Source organism: Cetorhinus maximus, chromosome 16 (genome assembly GCF_964194155.1).
Source record: "Cetorhinus maximus chromosome 16, sCetMax3.hap1.1, whole genome shotgun sequence".
NCBI lineage: Eukaryota > Metazoa > Chordata > Chondrichthyes > Lamniformes > Cetorhinidae > Cetorhinus > Cetorhinus maximus.
Window position 1 is genome coordinate 14733757 of NC_135894.1, and position 22472 is coordinate 14756228.

At 42.2% G+C, this 22472-nt stretch overlaps 1 protein-coding gene across 5 annotated transcripts in view; it reads left to right on the top strand.

The window, feature by feature from the left end:
* sh3kbp1 (SH3-domain kinase binding protein 1) overlaps positions 1–22472 on the top strand; it is a 261615-nt gene that overhangs the window by 231085 nt on the left and 8058 nt on the right. For all 5 annotated transcript variants that reach the window (XM_078559394.1, XM_078559396.1, XM_078559395.1 and 2 more), the window contains 3 exons: positions 4718–4827; positions 13499–13645; positions 21767–22011. In XM_078559394.1, the coding sequence (XP_078415520.1) occupies positions 4718–4827; positions 13499–13645; positions 21767–22011 (502 nt within the window). The remainder of the gene's footprint in view (positions 1–4717; positions 4828–13498; positions 13646–21766; positions 22012–22472) is intronic.

Sequence of the window (22472 nt, forward strand, 5' to 3'; positions counted from 1 at the left end):
CTTGATGTACATCTCTACAGAAAGGAAAATTGCAAGAATGGTGAATCAATATGTGGCTTGAGGCATGGTGCAGGAGAGAGGGCTTCAAATTCTTAGGGCTTTGGGACCTGTTCTGAGGCAGGAGGCACATATTCAAAATGGACAGGTTGCATCTCAACAGAACTGGGACCAGTGTTCTCCCAGGGAGGTTCACTAGTATGGTTGGGGAGGGTTTAAACGAAATTGGGAGGAGAATTGGCATCAGCATATAGAAGTAGAAAAGAGAAATAAGATGCATAAAGTGTGTATGTTGGACAGTACCAGAGAAGAGAGTGGCACCATATTAGATAGGAGTGGACTGAGAAGGAGTACAGGGATTACAAAAGCAGTTTGGGATTATATGTATGTAAACTCACAAAGTCTGGTGAATAAGGTTGGTGAGCTACAAGCACAAATAGCTGTGTGGAAATATGATGTAGTGGCAATAACAAAAACGTGGCTTAAAAACGGTGAGAACTGAGTGTTTAATATTCAAGGATATAAAGTGTTTAGAAAAGATAGAGAAGGAAAAGGGGAGGTGAGGCGGTAGTACTGATTAGGGAAAACATTGACCTGTTGGAAAGAGAGTATGTCCTTAAAGGGGCATGGACAAAATCTATTTGGTTAGAGTTGAGAAGCAAGGATATGATTAGCCGACTGGGGAGCTGGATTTTATGGGGTGCTGCGGTTCCCCTCGCCCGTTTGAAAAGTAGGCCAGAGCCCACCTACGACCCCGATGGCTTCCCCACAGCAATTTAACACTGGTAACACCTTAATTGCTTTAAGGCAACACTTACGCCGCTTTCTAGGGAGGAGGCCCTGCCTTAGAGAGCTGCAAGCCAGTTGGATTGTTGGCAGCTCGGTATTCCCAGCAGTGGCAGCCAGGAGTGGTGGCAACTGCTGGGACTACAGGCAGCCCCACCACAGTGGAGAGCCCAGCTGAGTCCAGGGTCTGGGGCCTCTGTGAGGGGAGTGGTGGGGGGAACGGGGACGGTGGTGGTGAGTTCAAGAGGCGAGGGGAGAGGGGGTTGAGCTTGGGGGAGAGGTTGCGTGTCTCAACTTGGCCCTGGGAGCCTGCAAAAGAGGTTTCCCCCGTTGCCCATCACCAACCCACGAAGATGAAACGGCCGGGCCCTCCCGCATTGCATGGGCCACCCCCCTGATGCTTAATACTAGCAGCAGCACGATGAGGTCCTTAAGTAGCCAAGGGTGGGTGGCCGCCTCCCTGCCCCCCACTTTAAAATTTCAGACAGATTGGAGCAGGCAGGTAGGTGGCAGGAACGTTACCTGCTGGATTTTATGCACCCCTCCCTCCCCCCAAACCTGCCGGTGGTAGACCGTAAAATCCAGCCTGGCGGTGTTCTATCAACACCAAATAGTGAGAGAGAGGGATAGAGGAGCAAATCTGCAGGGAAATCAGAGACATGCAAGAACTATAGAGTGGTGATTTTGGAGGACTTTAATTATCCAAATATTGATTCAGAAAGTGTAAAAGTAAAGGGTAAGGAGAAGGAGGAAATGTATTAAATATTTTCAGGAGAACTTCCTTGTCCAGTATGTGGTCAGTCCAACTAGAAAGGAAGCTTTGCAGGATCTTGTGCTGGATAATGAGGTGGGCCAAGTGTCTGAGAGGAAGAACACTTTGGTAAGAGTGATCATTATGTTATAAGGTTTAGACTAGTAATGCAGAAGAGCAAAGAATAATCAGAACAAGAGGGCCAATTTCAGTGTGTTGACAAGGGATCTAACCAGGGTAAAATGGAACCAAAGACTGACAGGAAAAACAATGGGTGATCTTTAAAAAGGAGATGCTTCAGGTACTGGCTGGGTACATTCCAACAAGGACAAGAGGTAAGGGATCTAATGCTAGGGTTCTTTGGATGACGAGGGAGATGGAGGATATAATGAAACAAAAAAAGAAGGGTGTATGATGCATGTCAGGTGAACTCTTCAAGCAAGACGCAGGTCAAAAGCAGTAAGTTGAGAATGGAAGTGAAAAGGAAAATAAGACCGACAAACAGAGAATGTGATATTAGAATAGCAGTCAACATAAAAGGGAATCCAAAAATCTTCTACCCTGCACATAAATAGTAGGTGGGTAGTAAGAGATGGAGTGGGTCCTATTCAGGACAAAGTGGGTAATATATGCTTAGCGGTAAGGGCAAGGCTGGAATACTTAACGAGTACTTTGTAATAGTATTTAATCAGGAAGAGGAAGCTGACAAAATGTTGGTAGGAGCGGAGATAGTAGAGGTAATGGCTGGAGTGAAAATTGATAGGCAGGAGGTACTTGAAAGACTGGCTATGCTTGGAATGGATAAGTTTCCTGGTCCGGGTGGCTTGTATCCTGGTTGCTAAAGGAAGTGAGGGTGGAAATAGCGGAAGGGTTTGTCATAATCTCCCAATCTCTCCTTAATATGGGGCAAGGTGTTGGAGGATTGGACAGTGGCAAATGTTGACACCCTTAATCAAGTAACTGTGTAAGGACAGTCCTAGTAACTGTTAGTTTGACAATCAGTGATGGGTAAGGTTTTTAGAAACAATAATCAGGGAGAAAATCAACAGGCACTTTGAGAGGTTTGAGTTAATTGAGGATAGTCAGCATAGATTTGTAAAAGACAGATCATGCTTCACCAACCTAATTGAATTGTTCATTGAAGTAACGGAGAAAGTTGATGAAAGGAGTGCAGTGGATGTTGTCTGTATGAATTTTAAGAAAGCATTTGACAAAGTGCCTCATGAAAGGCTGGTTAACAAAATTGTGGCCCATGAAATAGGGTTAGTATCAGCTTGGATAAAACAAAAGCTTCCTTAAGGACAGAAAAGAGTGAGTCATGGTAAATGGTTGTTTTTCAGACTGGAAGGTGGTAGATAGACGGTGGTGTTCCCCAAAGGTCATTGCTAGAACCAATGCTTTTTTGTTATGTAATGTGTATATATGACTTGGACATTGGAATACAGGGTAAAATTTTAAAATTTGCTGATAATACGAAATTTGGAGAACTGGCAGACAGTGAGGATGGTACAAATCGAGTGCAACAGGACATAGTTGGACTAGCAGAATGGACAGCCCAGTGGCAGTTGGAACTCTTTTTTATTCATTCATGGGTGTCACTGATTAGGCCAGCATTTATTGCTCATCTCCTAATTGCCTTTGCTCAGCAGGCATTTAAGAGTCAACCACATTGCTGTGGGTCTGGAGTCACATGTGGGCCAAATCAGGTAAGGACAGCAGATTTCCTTCCCTAAAGCACACTTGTGAACCAGATGGGATTTAAAAAATTTTTTTTTTTTTCGACAATCGGCAATGATTTCGTGGTCATCATTAGACTTTTAATTCCAGATTTTTTAAAAATTGAAATGGAATTTCACTATCTGCTGTGGTGGGATTCAAACCTGGGTCCCCAGAGCATTATCCTGGGTCTCTGGAATACTAGTCTCTGGAATACAATATCACTATTTCCACCACCCCCACCACATGGGGTGCATTTGACAGAAGGGATAGGGAGAGGCAATGAAGGCTTAATGGCACAATTCTAAAGAGTGTGCAAGGACAGAGGGACCTGGGCGTGCATGTGCATGTATCGTTGAAGATGGAAGGACAATAGTTGAGACAATAGTTAGCAAACCATATGGGATTTTGTGCTTCATAAATAGAGGAATTGAGAACAAAAGCAGTTAAGCTATGCTAAACCTTTATAAAGCTCTGCTTGGGGCACAGCTAGAGTAGTACATTCAGTTCTGGTCACCACACTATAGGAAGGTTGTGAGGGCCCTTGAGAGAGTGCAGTGGAGATTTACCAGAATGGTTCCAGGGATGGGTGATTTTAACTACAAGGTTGGGTTGGAGAAACTGGGGTTGTTCTCCTTGGAGTAAAGGAGAATATGGGGAAATTTGATAGAGGTGATCTGGATTATGACAGGTAGACTGTTTCCATTAGCTAATGGTACAAGGACTATGGAACACAGATTTAAGGTTTTGGGCAAGAGATGCAGGTAGGACGTGAAGAAGAACATTTTTTTACGCAAGAGTGGTAATAAACTGGAATTCACTGCCAATGAGCATGGTGAAAGCAGAGATAAGCAATGATTTCGAAAGGAAATTTGATGGCCACTTGAGGGAAATAAACTTGCAGAGCCAGCAGAAGAATGGAACTGACTGGTTTGCTCTACATAAGAGCTGGCATGGACTCAATGGGTTGAATGGCCTCCCTCTGTGCCATATATTACTATGACTCTGTGATATAATGGGGAGCATCTAATATCAGTCATTTACATGAGGTTATATTCACAGGTCCTTTAGATGCTTGAATTGTAAATGATGGTGGAATTCGCAAGCGTAGATTCTGAACAGATACGGCATATTGCTACCTAATTTGGCTGATATGTTAACCCATTCTGATTTCATTCCAGCAGGGAAACTCTTATGCATTTGGAGGGGGGGGGGGCGGGGGGGTGGTGTGAGGAGAATCAGTTTACGCATAGCAATAACTACATTTGATTTCTGCTGTACCATTTTTTGATTTTAATAAAGCATCTCAAATTCAAATGCTGGTCTGTGACTGGAACATTTTCTTAAGACCTTGATTTCTGATTGTTGTTTTGAAGTTGTTTGGTGCTAGTGGAAAATTACTGATGAATTAGTTGAAACATTTCTTTCTAATCTATTATGAAGTGTCCTCTTTTTGCCTCCTTGTAGATGTAGCAAGTTTTGATAGTGTAGTCTCTTCCACCGAGAAACTCAACCATCCCACAACCTCCAGACCCAAAGCCAGTGGAAGGCGACCTCCATCTCAAGTCTTTACATCTGTAAGTGGTTGAAGACCGTTTTGAATTACATAGATTTTTACAGCGCGGAAATAGGCCATTTGGCCCTTTAGAGCTATGCCAGTGTTTATGCCGCACACGAGCTCCCTTCCATCTTGCATCATCCTGTCAGCTTTCCCATAAATCATCTCAACCAATCCATTCGGTAGTGAGTTCCACACTCTCACCTCTGAGCAAATAAGCTTTTTTCCCTCCAAGTAAAAAGGATTTTTTTCTGAATTCTTTACAGGATTTATAAGCAACTGTCTTTTGTTTATGACCCCTAGTTTTGGACTTCACCACAAATGAAACCGTCTTCACTTTGTCTACTCTTGCAAACCACTTCACAATTTTAAAAACCCTTGTCAGGTCACCTCTCAGCCTTCACTTTTCTAGAGAAAAGAGCCCCAGACTCTTCAGTCTGTCCTGATAGTTGTCCCCTCTCATTTCTAATATTGTCCTTGTGACCTGTGCACTGTACTCTAAGAATGGCCTAACCAAGATTCTATATAAGGTTAAATTTACTTCTCTGTTTTGGAATTGTATTCCTGTCGAAATGAACCCCAATGCTTTGTTAGAAATTTTTATGGTTTTGTTAACCTGCATTGCTACTTTTAATGATTTGTTAATCTGCACCTCTAGATCCCTTTGCACCTCCTATCCCATTTGGCCTTTTATTTTCTAAGGAGCCTCCTATTCCTCTTCCTGTTCACCTTGTATTAATTATATGGTGACCAATCTGCATTTTGTTTGTGTGGTTTTGTTTCATGATGATGCAAGTAACTTTCAAGTCACGTGAGCTGCTGCTTCAGAGTGATAAAGACTCGTTCTGAAAATGCAAAGGAGATTTTAACAAGGTCCAAGATAAGAAATATCTATGGGCCCTATAAAGATAAAGAAGTAGGATGCAGGTTAGTTCTCCATGAAGCAAGAAATTGAAATTTGGGATGGAAATCTGAGATTTTGTTAAACTTCCATAAAACCAAATTAGCTACTCTATGCTCATTTGGGGTGGGGGTGGTTTGCTATGGAAATAATTGAATTTGAGTGATAAAGCCTGGCAGTTGCTGCAAGTCAGCTGGATTGTCCACAGCAACCAAACCTTTAGATGTTAGCTGTTAAACTTCACATTAAGTTATACAATTAACAGCAACTGTGGTTCAATGGTTGTACTCTCGTCTCAGACTTGAGAATATATACAAAAGCGAAAACTGTGGATACTGGAAATCGGAATTGAGAACACAAAAAGCTGGAAACACTCAGCAAGTCATACAGCATCTATGGAAATGTAGATACCGCAATTTGAATTAAATTTAAAAACAAAATCTGGAATTAAAAACCTGATATAAGTAAAAATGACCCCGAATCTGTGGGATTGTAATAAAAACCCAACTTATTCACTTATGTCCTTTAGGGAAGGAAACCTGTTGTCCTTACTGATCTGGCCTATATGTGTGACTTCAGTCCCATGCCAATGTGCTTGCCTCTTAACTGCCCTCTTAAAAACCCTAAAGACACTCAATTATCAAAGCCACTTGGTATTTCAAGAAGACAGCCCACCATCGTTTTCTCAGGGCAACTGGTGGCAGGCATTAAATGCTAGATTCAGAATGGAGTGGGGGAGAAAGTGGAGCTGGAAATGGAAGGCATAAAATTAGCAAGAGAGCTTGGGAGCAAAGAAAGGTTTGAAAATAGACAAAAAAGGAGTCTGGTTGTGCTTAATGGTGTATACCTAAATGCAGGGAGGTTAATGAATAAGGCTGAGTAGTGAATAGCGAGCGCAGGACAAGATTGCTGTGTAAATATGATTGTCTATTGCGAAAGCATGGCTTAGAATGGAGTAGAAATGTTAGCTTAATGATCCTGGTTACAGGGTTTACAGACGAGATATATAAGGGGATAAAAAAGAAGTGGACCACAATTTTTAGTAAATAAAAAATTACAGCTGTGGGAAGGAATGATATGATAGAGGGATCATCAGATGAGATTAAATGGGTTGAATAAAGAAACTAAAAGGGATAATCACACTGCTGGGAGTGTGCCGTAGACCCCCAAAGTGAGGGAGATAGAAGACCAAATTTATAGGCAAATTTCTGACACATGCAAAAACAATAAGGCAGTAATTACTCTAATATTAACTGGGATACAGGTAAAAGGGACAGAGGGCACAAAATTCCTAAACTGCATTCAGGAGAACTTTTTTTTAGCCAGTATGTGGCAATCCCAATGAGGGTAGAGACAATTCTGGATTCAATTTTAGGGACTGAAGCTGGCCAGGTGCTCAGTGGGAGACTACTTGTCGAGTGGAAATCATAATTCAGTTAAACTTAGCATTGTAATGGAAAAGGACAAAGGTAGAATACAAGTAACAGTTTAAATTGGGGACGGCCTTTTTTTTTCAGACTGAGAAGTGATTTAGCAAAAGTGGACTTGAAACAGTTACTTGAAGATAAACCAGTGCCTGAGCAATGGAAGGCAATTCAAGAAGTAAATTCAAGGGTTGAGGGTAAATATTTTCATACAGAGAAAAAGCCACATATGGAGCTTCCTGGATGATATGCATAGAGAGTGAGATAAGGCAAAAAAAGGGAAGCTTATGTCAGATGTTGAAAACTTAATGCTGCAGAAAGCCTAGAAGAGTACAGAAAATATAGTGGGAATTAAGAGGGAAATTAGAAAAGGAAACAGAAAACATAAAAGTAAACTCAAGGAAAAAACAAAGATGTTTTGTAAGTACATGAATAGCAAGAGCACTGAAGAAAGAGTAGGGCCTGATAGGGACCAAAAAAAGAACCTTTGTCTTTTTTTATTCATTCATGGGATGCTGGCGTCGCTGGCTAGGCCAACATTTATTGCCCATCCCTAATTGCCCTTGAGATGGTGGTGGTGAGCTGCCTTCTTGAACCACTGCAGTCAGTGTGGTGTGGGTACACCCAGAGTGCTGTAGGGAGAGTGTGCCAGGATTTTGACCCAGTGACAGTGAAGGAACAGTGATATATTTCTGAGTCAGGATGATGAATGGCTTGGAGGGGAACTTCCAGTTGGTGGTATTCCCATATGTCTGCTGTCCTTGTCCTTCTAGATGGCAGCAATTGTGGGTTTTGAAGGTGCTGTTTAAGGAGCCTTGGTGAGTTCCTGCAGTGCATCTTGTAGATGGGACATACTGCTGCCACTGTATGTTGGTGGTGGAAGGGAGTGAATGTTTGTGGATGGGGTGCCAAACAAGCTGGCTGCTTTGTTCTGGATGGTGTCAAGCTGCTTGAATATTGTTGGAGCTGCACACTTCCAGGCAAGTGGAGAGTATTCCATCACACTTCTGACCTGTGCCTTGGATATGGTGGACAGGCTTTGGGAAGCCAGATGGTGAGTTACTTGTCGTAGGGTTCCTAGCCTTTGACCTCTTGTAGCCACAGTATTTATATGGCTAGTCCAGTTCAGTGTCTGGTCCATGGTAACCCCCAGGATGTCGATAGTGGGGCATTCAGCAATGGTAATGCCATTGATGGTTACATTCTCTCTTGTTGGAGATGATCATTGCTTTGCACTATGCAAAATGTTACTTGCCGCTTGTCAGCCCAAGCTTGGATATTGTCCAGGTCTTGCTGCATTTGGACATGGACTGCTTCAGTATCTGAGGAGTCACAAATTGTGCAGAACATTGTGCAATCATCAGCGAACATCCCCACTTCTGACCTCATGATGGAAGGAAGGTTATTGATGAAGCAGCTGAAGATGGTTGGGCCTGAGTCACTACCCTGAGGAACTCCCCCAGTGATATCCTGGAACTGAGATGATTGACCTCCAAAAACTCAACCATCTTCCTTTGTGCTAAGTATGACTCCAACAAGTGGAAAATTCCCCCTGATTTCCATTGACTCCAGTTTTGCTTGGGCTCTCTGATGCCACACTCAGTCAAATGCTACCTTAATGTCAAGGGCAGTCACTCTCACATCACTCTGGAGTTCAGCTCTTTTGTCCATGTTTGAACCAGGGCTGTAATGAGATCAGGAGCTGAGTGACCCTGGCGAAATCCAAACTGAGTGTCAGTGAGCAGATTATTGCTAAGCAAGCGTTGCTTGATAGTACTGTTGATGACCTGCTCCATCACTTTACTGATGATCGAGAGTAGACTGATGGGGCTATAACTGGCCGAGTTGGATTTGTCCTGTTGCTTAGGTACAGGACATACCTGGGCAATTTTCCACATTGCTTGGCTAGGAGTGTGGCAAGTTCTGAAGCACAAATCTTCACTTTTCCCGGGATATTGTCAGGGCCCATAGCCTTTGCAGTATCCAGTGCCATCAGCCGTTTCTTGATATCACGTGGAGTGAATCAAATTGGCCGAAGACTGGCATCTGTAATGCTGGGGACTTGCGGAGGAGGCCGAGATGGATCATCCACTCAACACTTCTGGCCGAAGATTGTTGCAAATGCTTCAGCCTTTTGCACTGATGTGCTGGGCTCCCCCATCATTGAGGATGGGCATATTTGTGGAACCTCCTTCTCCAGTGAGTTGTTTGTCCACCACCATTCATGACTGAATGTGGCAGGACTGCAAGATTCAGATCTGATCCATAGATTTTGGGATTGCTTAGCTCTGTCTATCACTTGCTGCTAATGTTGTTTGGCATGCAAGTAACCCTGTATGTAGCTTCACCAGATTGACACCTCATTTTTAGGAGTGCCCGGTGCTGCTCCTGGCATGCCCTCCACACTTCATTGAACCAGGGTCGATCCCCTGGCTTGGTAGTAATGGTAGAGTAGGGAATATGCTGGGCCATGAGGTTACAGATTGTGGTTGAGTACAATTCTGCTGCTGCTGATAGTCCACAGCGCCTCATGGTTGCCCAGTCTTGAGTTGCTCGAGCTGTTTGAAATCTATCCCATTTAGCACGATGGTAGTGATACGCAAAATAATGGAGGATATCCTCAATATGAAGACAGGACTTCGTCTCCACAAGGACTGCACAGTGATCACTCCTACTGATACTATCATGGATAGCTGCATCTGTGGCAGGCAGGTTGGCGAGGATGAGGTTAAGTATATTTTTCCCTCTTGTTGGTTCCCTCACCACATGCCGCAGATCCAGTCTAGCGACTATGTCCTTTAAGACTCGGCCACCTCAGTCTGCAGTGCTGCTGCCGAGCCACTCTTGGTGATGGACATGGAAGTCCCACACCCAGAGTACATTCTGCGCCCTTGCTATCCTCAGTTTCCTCTAAGTGGTGTTCAACATGGAGCAACACTGATTCATCAGCTTAGAGGGGATGGTATGTGGTACTGAGCAGGAGGTTTCCTTGTCCACGTTTGACCTGGTGCCATGAGACCTATTATGACACAGACGATGGTAAATGCTGAGCTGTTCAAATCCCAGAGAGAAACTTGAAACAACTGTCATAACCTATTTTGCAATTTGTATGTTTCGAGGTGCAGGTTTTAAATTCAGCAGCAATAAGACCACGGAGTCTCAAGAGGTTTTTATAAAACTAAATTAAACATTTATTAATACAAGAAAGATTGTAAGCACATACATTTGTCTACAAAATTACTACTATAATAACTACAAAAATCCCCTAATTAATCTGACTCCTGGTTCCGCCTCCGTTAAGGCAACAGTAAAACACACATTTAAACAGACACCTGGCAAAGCACACTCTGGACAGTCAAATTCAAAATGAGTTTCTTTCAGCTCTGGGTCCTTGCAGACAGCAGCCTGAGGCTTACAGGCTGGAGGCTTTAGATCTTAGAATCCCTTCTCTATTATGAACAGCCTTCTCTTCCTTTATACATATTTTCCTCTTTGAATGCAAATTCTCATTGTCTCATCTAGGTTTTTTGAACTTTACCTCTTCTAACAATAAAACCCTTTCATGACACCAATTTTATTAGTAAGCTTTGGAAAAAATTAACACGTTGTTTGACTTCTGGCTAGATGTAATATTTCATCCATTCTTTTAAATGGTTTATTTAAAAATGCAAATTTCCCTCTTTACACTTCACCTTATATCTTCCCTATGTTTACCTAATTACCACTTCAAACCTACTCTTCTATCCATCAAACCCTCTAGACCAGCTGGCTTTAATCCAATTAAGACACAAACACACACACACAGACATCACTAGAACTCTATTTTAAAATAATTTCCAATAACATTTAAGGCATTATTGTATCTTCTTGACAGACTTCATGGGGTCCCAAGTTGATGTTGAGGACTCCCAGGGCAACTCCCTCCCCACTCCATACCTCTGTGCTGCCACCTACTGGTGGGACAGGACATACCAGGGATAGTGATGGTAGTGTCTGGGACATTATCTGTAAGGTATGATTCCATGACTGTAACTATGTCAGGCTGTTGCTTGACTTGTCTGTGAGACAGCTTTCCCAATTTTGGCACAAGCCCCAAGATGTTAGTAAGGAGGACTTTGCTGGGTCAACAGGGCTGAGTTTACTGTCGTCATTGCCGGTGGCCCGTCTGGTTTCATTCCTTATTGACTGTTTTTAGCGGTTTGGCACAACTGAGTGGCTTGCTAGGCCATTTCAGAGGGCATTTAAGAGTCAACCACATTACTGTGGGTCTGGAGTTGCATGTAGGCCAGACCAGGGAAGGACGGCAGATTTTGTTCCCTAAAGGACATCAGTGTACCAGATGGGCTTTTACAACAATCAGCAATGGTTTTATGGTCATCATTAGACTTTTAATTCCAGATATTTATTGAGTTCAAATTCCACCATCTGCCTTGGTGGGATTCGAACCTGGGTCCCCAGAGCATTACCCTGGGATCTCTGGATTACCAGCCTAGGGAATGTGGGTCAGGTTCTTAATGAATACTTTGTTTTGATGTCTTTGTAAGTGAATAAATCACAAGGCCTGGGTGAAATATATCCCAGCATCTTAAAGAAACAAGGGAGCAAATTGCGCAGACTAGACCATCATATTTCAATCCACCCTGACTGCAGGAGTGATGTCAGAAGGCTGAAGGACTGTCAATTTTGTACCATTGTTTAAAAGGGAGGATGGGAAAACCCAAGTAATTAGAGACCAATTTTTGGTTGTGGATAAATTATTAGACACAATTCTGAGGGGCAGTAAAAACCTTCACTTAGAGAGGTATAGATTAAGAAAGTCAGCATAGAATTGCTAAAGGAAGGCCATGTATAGCTAACTAGAGTGAATCTTTTGAGTGGATGACAAGTGTGGTGGATGTGGTCTGCAAGGATTTTAGCTAGGCTTTTGACAAGATCCCACATGGTCAAAAAAGTGAAAACCATTGGGATCGAAGGGCAAGTGGCAAATTGGATCCAAAATTGGAAAATTTTAGCAGTAAGGAAAGATTGGATGAGTTTGGGTTGTTTATGTTGGAATAGAGGAGACTGAAGGTGACATAATTGAGGTGTATAAAATTGAGGGCCCTAGATAAATAGGGATGACTTATTTACCTTAGCAGGGGCTTTAAAAACTAGGGGGTATAGATATAAAAGAATTGGTAGAAGGGGAAATCAGGAAGCATTTTTTCAACCAGAGGGTGGTAGGGACTTGTTGCCTGAAAGGGTGGTAGAGGTAGAAAGTCTCACCATATTTAAAAAGTACTTGCATTTAGTATTTGAACAAGTACTAGTGCAGGAAGATGGGATTAGTCTGGGTAGCTTTTTGTCGACCGGTGCAGACACAATGGGCTGAATGGTCTCCTGTGTCATAAATTTTCTGTGATTTCTATGGCAATGCCCACACATAAAATAAGTGTGATGTCAAAGTAGAGTGAAATCTTGCACCAAAAGCAACTTTATATTGAGAACTGCAAATTCTGAAATGTAGAATTTTACCACACTATTAAAATCCCCACCAACTGCAAAGCTGAATGGGAGTATTCTTTGCAATTGTTAACATTGCATTTCTAATGTGCAATGTTTTGTTTCTATTATAGATGCATATATTATGAACTAACGATTCTTCCTCTCCATTGCTACATGAAAACTTGCAAACTTCATTATATGGAAAAAGTAGATTTACAGAAGTACATTTTCTATTTCATACATTTGTAAATGTGCATTTGTGACCCACACTATAAACAGGGCTGTTTGGAATAGATATTTCCAGGTATTGACTTTTTTTGAAAAATAAAAAAATACTTGGAGAGAAGATAAAATCTTGGTGAAATCTGACACTGCTTTGTACAATGTATTCTGTTCATTGAAGTAATATATTTTCCGTATGTTTGTTTCAAGTTCAAACATTTATACACAAACTAAGGGAGGCGTTAGATTGTGTTTTATGCTTTGTCCATTTGGCTTGAATTGCCAAACATGAATATATACACCTTAGCCCTACTATCATGTACCTGCTGCATATGTAGTAGAAGTTTATCTGTGTGAGGAACACTGCATTTTAATCTGCTTTCTAATATGTAACTGTAATTCTTTTTACATTCAGAAAAAGTACTGAACAAAATGAGTGAATTTTGCAAAAATCTTGATTGGATTACATTTTATTTTTAGACATTTAAATGCGAAATGAACCACATTGAATTTTAACCCTTAGCAAGCTGCAAATGAGTTCATTTGTCCAAACAGCCTTATCTGGCGAGAGGGTGGCCAGTGGAGATACTTACTTGGTAGAGGCCTTGAATTTCAATGTTAACATGCCGCCTTGTTTTTATTTTGTTTCTTTCCTGCAGCCATCGCTTTCTAGTCCTGATTACTTGGACTCACCAATTTCACAGGAAGAGGATAGAGAGGAACACGAGAGAATAGAACCTGATTCCAATACAGCAAAAGTAAAGGAAATTGTCAAGAAAGCTCCAAGACCTATCCCAGTGTTACCAGTGAGCAGTCAGCACTTTGTATTTTTCAGTTGTACTTGAGATAATGTTGGAACATGTGGGCTTAGCCTTTGTTTCATGAAAAACTAACATTCTTTATATTACACTTTTAATTTTCAAAAAACATGAGAGACATTATAGATTTGTGGGAATACAAACACCAGGCTGAGAGAGTTGAGAAATTACTCAAGACTTGGGAGAAAATAAGACTTTTGAGAAGGTTTATAAATGTGGAGATAGAGGTAGAGGGTTTGGAGGGACTTGCTGAGGAGAATCTTAGCAGAGCCTGTCTGAAAGCTCCTCCTAATGAACTGTTGTCCAATAGAAATCACCAACTAGAGGTGTTTCTATGGTGCTTCAGCCACATGCAGTAATTTTAGTAGAAAATGTTAGTAGCCTTCTACACACATTATACAGGGTAAATGTACTATTATTGTAGGTATATTTATTTAACAAACATCTATCACCTCTATGCAGTAACCAAGGAAGCAAAGTGTTCACAACAATCAAAAAGCACTTGGACAATCTGCTTTTTGTTTTACCAACAAATGCACAAAAGGATTAAAGTTTACTCATGTAAATGAGTATTAAAATCACATGACAATGATAGTGTCCATTGTTCAGTGTTGGTTTACTGATATGGAATATAATTCTAACCTAGATACACAATTAGCTGCATGTGGCTAGTGGCTAACCTATTGGACAGTAAACTGCCCCAATGGTAGGGCTGAGTGAAGTGGGGGTTGCAGAGGATGCAAGAGTCCAAAGTCTAAAGAATGCAACAGAAAAAAATAAATCTCTAAAAGTAGCAGAAGCTTGATCAAATGAGGCCATAGAGCAATTTGAAGGCAAGACTTTTTAAACATGTTGAGAGTCAGTGTAGGTCTGTCAGGATGAGTGAGTGCAGTTTAGAGTAGGGCAGGATATGGGCAGCTACATTTTGGGCATGTTGGAATTAATAAAGATTGGATGAGAAAATTACCAATGAGAAGGGCTCTGGAAGAATCGAGTTTGGAGATTATAAAGGCACAGCTGAGTGTTTCAGTTGCTGAAATTAGGGGCTGATGAAAATAGTGACCTTGGTGATTGAGAGGACATGGTGTTTGGGAAAACAGTTCACAGTTGAACAGAGTGCTGGTTTTAGCACAGTCTTCCTCGGCATGAGTGTGTGGCTAGAGGTAGGAGAATAGACTCCCAAAGGAGGGACTAGAGATTTAGGCAGATGCCATAAACTGCAGATTCCTAATGTTCAGCTTAAAAGCGTGGTGATAAATCTATGTTCTGGCAGTCTGAAAGCCAAAGGTAATTGTAGGGTAGAGAGAACTGATGGAGATGTAGAAATTGCTGTCCAATATACATATAGTGCTTACAGATAATTTTACTGGGGATAGCAGTTGGATGTGGAAAAGAAGGGGCTAAGGATAGATTCTAAGTCAATTATTTGGAGTTTCCTGTGCCTAGTGACACATGAGGCAATCCATTTCTTTCACTGTCAAGACTCCACTCGAATTATCACCTTTCCTGATGTCCAGCAGATTGTGTTTGTTCATGGTAAATGCTTATGTTTGTAGGCCTGTAACAGACTAGTCCTATCTCTAGGTTGTTTCCATAATGAAAGGCATTTTTACATAGACGGGTAATTATCCTGACCCCTAACACCTACCAAAAGAATTAGTGCACTGCCTTTAGACATGCTCCAAACTTTCCATCTGGCTAGCTTGTGTTCTGCTACAAGGAGTTGCGCTCCCCCCAGGGTCATAGCAGCACTCAAGCCTTCTACCTCACACCAAGGTGAACTTCTTTGGAAAGGATACCCCTTAGGCAGGTTTGATTCTGCATGAATGCCAAGAGAAGAATTACTGGAGATATGCTGGTTGAATCACCATTAGTAGGACTGAACAACAAAGCAGGATGTGGCAGAGTAGGACAGCATAATGAACTGTATTAAACTGTGGAAAGATCAAGGAAGACCGGAAGGGACAGTGCACCATGGTCGTGACCAGAGTTAATGCTCTTTGTGAGTTTGACCAGTGTGTTCTCTACTGCAACACAGGTGGAAGCTAAACTATATAGATTTAAGCAGGAAGTTTCTGGAAAGATTGGCATAAAGCTGAGAAGCGAGCTTTGAGAGGAAAAGGAATTTAGAAAATGGGCAATATCAAGAATAGGTGGATAAGCAAAACAGGTTTCTTCAGTAGGGAACATAGATTGCAAAATACATTTTGGGCTACACTTTAATAAAAATATACCTTAAGGACATAATTATTAAGTGGTTTAAACATATTTCTATTCTCACTTATGTTTTCCCACTTCCCCAGGTGGAGGGGGGTCTGGTTCTGAAGCCAGATTATAGTAATTCAGAGATCCAATACTTAATGACCCTACAATTTGGAGTGTTTCTTCACTGTCCTATATCTAGTTAAATGATAGTGCAGCCCAGAGATCCTAACAAAGTGCGCTGACTCTACTTCTTCTTGTAATAATATATGTGCCACCATGTGCACTCTCCTATCTTTACAGAAGGTGGATTGAACAGCAGTCTAGTCAGTGGAGGCATAATTGAAAACCAGCAAATTGGTTTAATTTACAGGGAATACATAAATGAATCAGTGACATCAGGGCATCAGGTATTTCCTATTCATTTTCTGAAAAACTAACACACAATCTTACTGACACTTTGATGTTCAAGTTGCTATTCAAATCCAACTGGTCCTTTCTAGGCTTTGCTTAGAGCCAAGAAGCAATATACCGTTGGGACTTTTTTTCCCCCAGAATCACCTATTCAATCCTTTGTATTGCAAAACCCTTCAAACCATGGAGGAAGGTTGGTATAATCTGGCGAGGAAAAAGAGCGGGCAATACTTCCAGCGTCCCTTCTAAGGACAATAGCTGCACACGACTACAGCCTCCCTAAGGCAGTATTTCTCTTTCACTCATTCACAGTGAACGGCACTGGCAAGGCCAGCATTTATTGCCCTTGAGAAGATGGTGGTGGATCGCATTTTTGAATCACTGCAATCCATGAGAATGTACTGCCAAAGTGCTGTTAGGGATTTCTAGACTTTTGATCCAGCAACGATGAAGGAACAGCGTTATATTTCCAGGTCAGGTTGGCAGGGTGGTGTGTGAATTGGAGGGGAGCTTGGAGATGGAGGTGTCCCCGTGCACCTGCTGCTCTTGTTGTTCTAGGTGGTAGAGGTTGCAGTTTTGGAAGGTACTGTCAAAAGACCATTGGTGAGTTGCTTTCGTTTTGTAGATGGTACACACTTCAGCCACATTGCACTGGTAGTGGTGGGAGTGAATGTTTAAGTTGGTGGATGAAGTGCCAATCAAGTGAGCTGCTTTGCCATGGATGGTGTCAATCTTCTTGAGTTTTTGGAGCTGCACTTTGTCCAGGAAATTTGAGAGTTGGCTCCGGACCCCGTGAAGTCTCATGGCATCAGGTCAAACATGGGCAAGGAAACTTCCTGCTGATTACCACTTACCACCCTCCCTCAGCTGATGAATCAGTACTCCTCCATGTTGAGCACTACTTGGAAGAAACACTGAGGTTAGCACGGGTGGGAGTCTTCAATGCCCATCACCAAGGCTTGCTGAGAAATGCCACTACTGACTGAGCTGACCAAGTCCCGAAAAACATATGCCAGCTTGGGGCCTGTGGCAGGCAGTGAGGGAACCAACAAGAGGGCAAAACCTACTTGACCTCTCCTCACCGTTCCACCTGTCACAGATGCTTTTGTTCATAACAGTATTGAAGGACTGACCACTGCACAGTCCTTGTGGACAAAAGTCGGCTTCACACTGAGGACACGCTCCATCATGTTGTGTGGCACTCCTGTGCTAAATGGCATAGATTCAGAACAGATCTAGTAGCTCAAAATTGGGCATCCATAAGGTATTGCGGGTCGTCAGCAGCGGAATTGTATTCCACCATAATCTATAAACTCGTGACCCGGCATACCCCTCACTCTACCATCACATCAAGTTACAGGATCATCTCGCGTTCAATGAGGCATGCAGGAGGGCATGCCAGGAGCAGCATCAAGTATACTTAAAAATGAGTTGCTAACCTGGTGAAGCTACAACTCTGGACTACATACATGTCAAACAGTGGAAGCAGCACACGATAGAGCTAAGTGATCCTACAAGCTACAGATCAGATCAAAGCTCTGCAGTCCTATCAGGAATAGTGGTGGATAATTAAACAACTAACACAAGCTCCAGAAATATCTCCATCCTCAATGATGGGGGGAGCTCAGTACCTCAGTGCAAAAGACAAAGAAGAAGCATTTGCAACAATATTCAGCCAGAAATGCTGAATGAATGATTCAGCTTGGCTTCCTCCTGAGGTTTTCAGCCAGTTTGATTCACTCCATGTGATATCAAGGAATGGCTGAAGGCACCTGATACAGCAAAGGCTGTGGGCCCTGACAACATCCCGGCTGTAGCACTCGAAAGCTTTTGCTTCAGAACTAGCTGTGCCTCCAGCAAGCTGTTCCAGTTCAATTACAACACTGGCATCTACCTGACAATGTGGAAAATTGCCCAGGTATGTCTTCTCCACTAAAAACAGGACAAATCCAATCCAGCCATTTACCACCCTATCAGTCTACTCTCAATCATCAACACAGTAATGAAAGGTGTCGTTAATAGTGATATTAAGCGGCACTTAGATGACAAAAACCTGCTCAGTGATGCTCATTTTGGGTTCTGCCAGGGCCACTTGCTTCTGACCTCATTACAGCCTTGATCCAAACTTGGACAAAAGAGCTGGATTCAAGAGGTGACTGCCCTTGACATCAAGGCAGCATTTGACTGAGTATGGCATAAAGAGCCCTAGCAAAATTGAAGTCAGTGGGAATCAGGGAAAAACTTTCCATTGAAGATGGTTGTGGTTGTTGGAGGCCAGTCACCTCAACCCAGGGCATTGCTGCAGGAGTTATTCAGGGTAGTGTCCTCGGCCCAACCATCATCAGCTTCTTCCTCAATGACCTTCCCTCCATCATAAGGTCAGAAGTGGGGATGTTTGCTGATGATTGCACAGTGTTCAATACCATTTGTGACCCCTCAGATACTGAAGCAGTTTGTGTCCATATGCGGCAAGACCTGAACAACACTCAGGCTTGGACTGATAAGTGTCACAAAAGTGCCAGGCAATGATCATCTCCAACTAGAGAAAATCTAACTGTTGCCCCGTGACTTTTAATGGCATTACCATTGCTGAATCCCCCACTATCAACATCCTGGGGGTCACCATTGACCAGAAACTGAACTGGACTAGCCATACAAATACTGTGCCTACAAGAGCAGGCCAGAGGTTGGGAATTCTGTGGCAAGTAACTCACCTGATTCCCCAAAGCCTGAGCACCATCCACAAGGGAAAAGTCAGTAGAATGATGGAATACTCTTCACTTGCCAGGATGATTGCGGCTCCAATACCATTCAAGAAGCTCAACACCATCCAGGACAAAGCAGCCCGCTTGATCTGCACCCCAACACCACCTTAAACATTGACTCCCTCCATCACCGATGCACAGTGGCAGTGTGTACCATTTACAAGAGAGTGCAGCAACTCACCAAGCCTCGTTTAACAAGAAACTAGCGACCTCTATCGCCTAGAAGGACAAGGGCAGCAGGCACATGGGAACACCAGCACCTGCAAGTTCCCCTTCAAGTCGCACACCATGCTTATGGAACTATATCTCCATTTCTTCCCTGTCGCTGGGTCAAAGTCCTGGAATTCCCTAACAACACTGTTTGTGTACCTAAACCAGATAGACTGCAGCTGTTCAAGAAGGTGGCTCAACACCATCTTCTCAAGGGCAATTAAGGGTGGCCTTGTCAGTGATGACATCCTTTGAAAGAATAATGCTTATATCCCATGAAAGAATAAAAAAAAAGTATTTCATTATACTCCAGACTTCTGTCTTGTAGGTGATAGGCTTTGGGGAATCCGATAAGTCATTTGCTGCAGCCTCTGAGCTTTTTTGTAGCCAAAGTATTTAGGTGGCTGGTTCAGTTAAGTTTCTGGTCAGTGGTGACCCCCCAGGATGTTGATGATGAGAGATTCAGCGATGGTAATGCTGTTGAATGTCAAGGGGAGATGGTTAAATTCACTTTTGGTGGGGATGGTCATTGTCTGGCATGAAATTTATGTCACTTATTAGCCCAAGTCTTGATGATGTTCCGGTTTTGCTAGAAGCACACACAGACTGCTTCAGTAGCTGAGGAATTAGGAATAGAATTGAACACTGCAGCCAACAATGAACATCCCCACTTCTGACCTGCTAGTGGAGGGAAGGTCATTGATTAAGTAGATGAAAAAGGTTGGCCCTTGAACTCTTGCAGCAGCTTTCTGCAACTGAAGTGATTGGCCTTCAAGGTTCAACTGAGGCTTTAAAGTGGGCATCAGATAATTATTTAAATAGAAACAATGTGCAGGGTTACGGGGAAAAGGCAGGAGATTGGCACTAAGATAAAAGGCCCAGAGAGCCGGTGCAGATACAATGGGCCGAATGGACTCCTTCTACGCTGTAATAATTCTGTGAAGAACCACAGCTATCTTCCTTTGTGGTGGCTGAAGATGGTTGCAAATCCTTGAGTCATATCGTTTATTCTGATATACTGGACTCCACTATTGTTGAGGATGATGTTTATGGACCCTCCTCCTAATGTTAATTGTTTAATTGTCCACCACCATTTGTGACTGGATGTAGCAGAGCTTTGATCTGATCAAAGTCAGTTGTGAAATCTCTTACCCCTACTACTTCCACTGTTTAGCATCCATATAGTGGACTACTGTAGCTTCACCAGTTTGCCACCTCATTTTCAAATAAAAAGAAAGACTTGTATTTACAAAGCGTGTTTCACGGCCACCACTTTACAGCCACAAAAGTACTTTTGAAGTGTAATCACTATTACAACTTAAGAAATGTGGCAAGCAGTATGGCAATAAACGATGCAACGGCAAGCTCCCATAAACAGTAATGTGGTAATGACCAGATTCTGTTTTTTTGTTACGCTGATTAAGGGAAAAATATTAGCCAGGACTCTGGGGCTAACTGCTGTTCAAAATAGTGCTATGAGATCTTTTGCATTCACCTGAAAGGGCCTTGGTTTAACATTTCACCTGAAGTACAGCATTCACAACGGTGCAACATTCCCTCAGTACTGCACCAGAGTGTCAGCCTTGATTTTTCTGCTCACATCTTAGAATGAGACTGAGGTGAGAGTGCTACCAATTGAGTCACAGCTGACACTTCTATGCCCTGCCCATGGCACAGGGCGTACTCTGGGATGATAATGGAGCACTCTGGGACGTTGGCTGAAAGGTATGATTCTGTGGGACAGTTCTTGCAATTTTGACAAGTTGTATACGCAACTATTTTGCTAATTGCATATTGTTACCACCCAGTAGAGACTGATAACTTTTTAAAAAGAAAGGAATGCTCATGGTACCAATGGAAAGAAAACCACTGGACAAACTTTCATGTTTTAAAACTTTTACTGTAACAAATCAACTAAAATTAACATAATTAAAATATTAATTAACAGGTGAAGGATATTTCAAATAAAAAGGTAAATTTCTCTTTAAATAGACACAACAAAGGTACACCTCATGTAGTTACAAGCACTCACGTTACTTAACCACACAAATGTAGGACCACATGCAATCTTAGTCTTTCCAACTTGGACTCTGCTACATACTCACTTCCCATCCAGTCGTTTCGACACTCGAGTCACATTCACCAGCAGCCGTATTCCATTCGAAGTCCTTCGACATGGTTACCACCAACAAGGTGCACATCTATGTCAGTAGCCTGGACAGCTGGTCTTGTATTCAATACTAGAAGATCAGATGTATATATAGATTTTCTTTGGGTACTGCTTGGAGAGTTTCCTGGAAACAGGAAGGAATGAATTATGCTATAGTTTTCATGGTATATTTTTAAATAGTTCACAGGATTGATCTGAATCATTTCCATACTATTGTGAATATCACAATGAATTTCATTGCTGCTGTTTCTTTGTTCTCATTGTGTTCTTCTAAGACTCTTGACAGCATAGTGATCAGTCTCAGCAGTTTTCATTTGTCTTTCTACAATTGTCCTTGAATTGTCCTAGGTATCTGATAAAACATTGCCACCAAAACCAGGAGTTCCAAATTTGCCATCTGGAAGCAATGCACATGCCATCCACGCATTCCATCATGGTATCACTTCTGCAGCTGGGCAGAGACCAAACTCACCATCTCAGTACAATACTGATCTCAAGCCAAAGAGTGACAAAACTCAGGATCCAATTGAGGAACTGAGAGCACAAATGAAGGAATTGAGAAGTTTCATAGAAATGATGAAATCTCAGCACAAGTAAGTTGGTTTTTGTTATCTACAGGTTAGGTACGGATTGCATAATGTAAACTCCGAATATTATTATCTATCAAGCCAAACCTTTGAAATTTTCAGTTATTGAATATCTTAATTATATTTGAATATTGGTGTCTAGTTTTAAGTGATTGAATAATGTGTTTTCCTAACTAAATGTAGTGTAACCTAATCTGCTAGGCATCTTTTTTCTCCCTGTAGGCATCCCAGCTTTAGATCTCAAAAGAAACCTGTTAAAGGAACCCTTTCTGTTGCTGTTGGCAAACCTTAAATATACCGGCTTTGTGCCATCAACCAATCTGCCCTGCATTTAGCATCTAGAAGCAGAGTGGTGTGTCACAAGATAGACAGTCCCATCAATGCAACCTAAGCCAAGATCACAGGCTTGATGATTCAATAAGTTAAAATCTGTTTTTATTATAGGTGATTCTGGGATTTTAACCAGT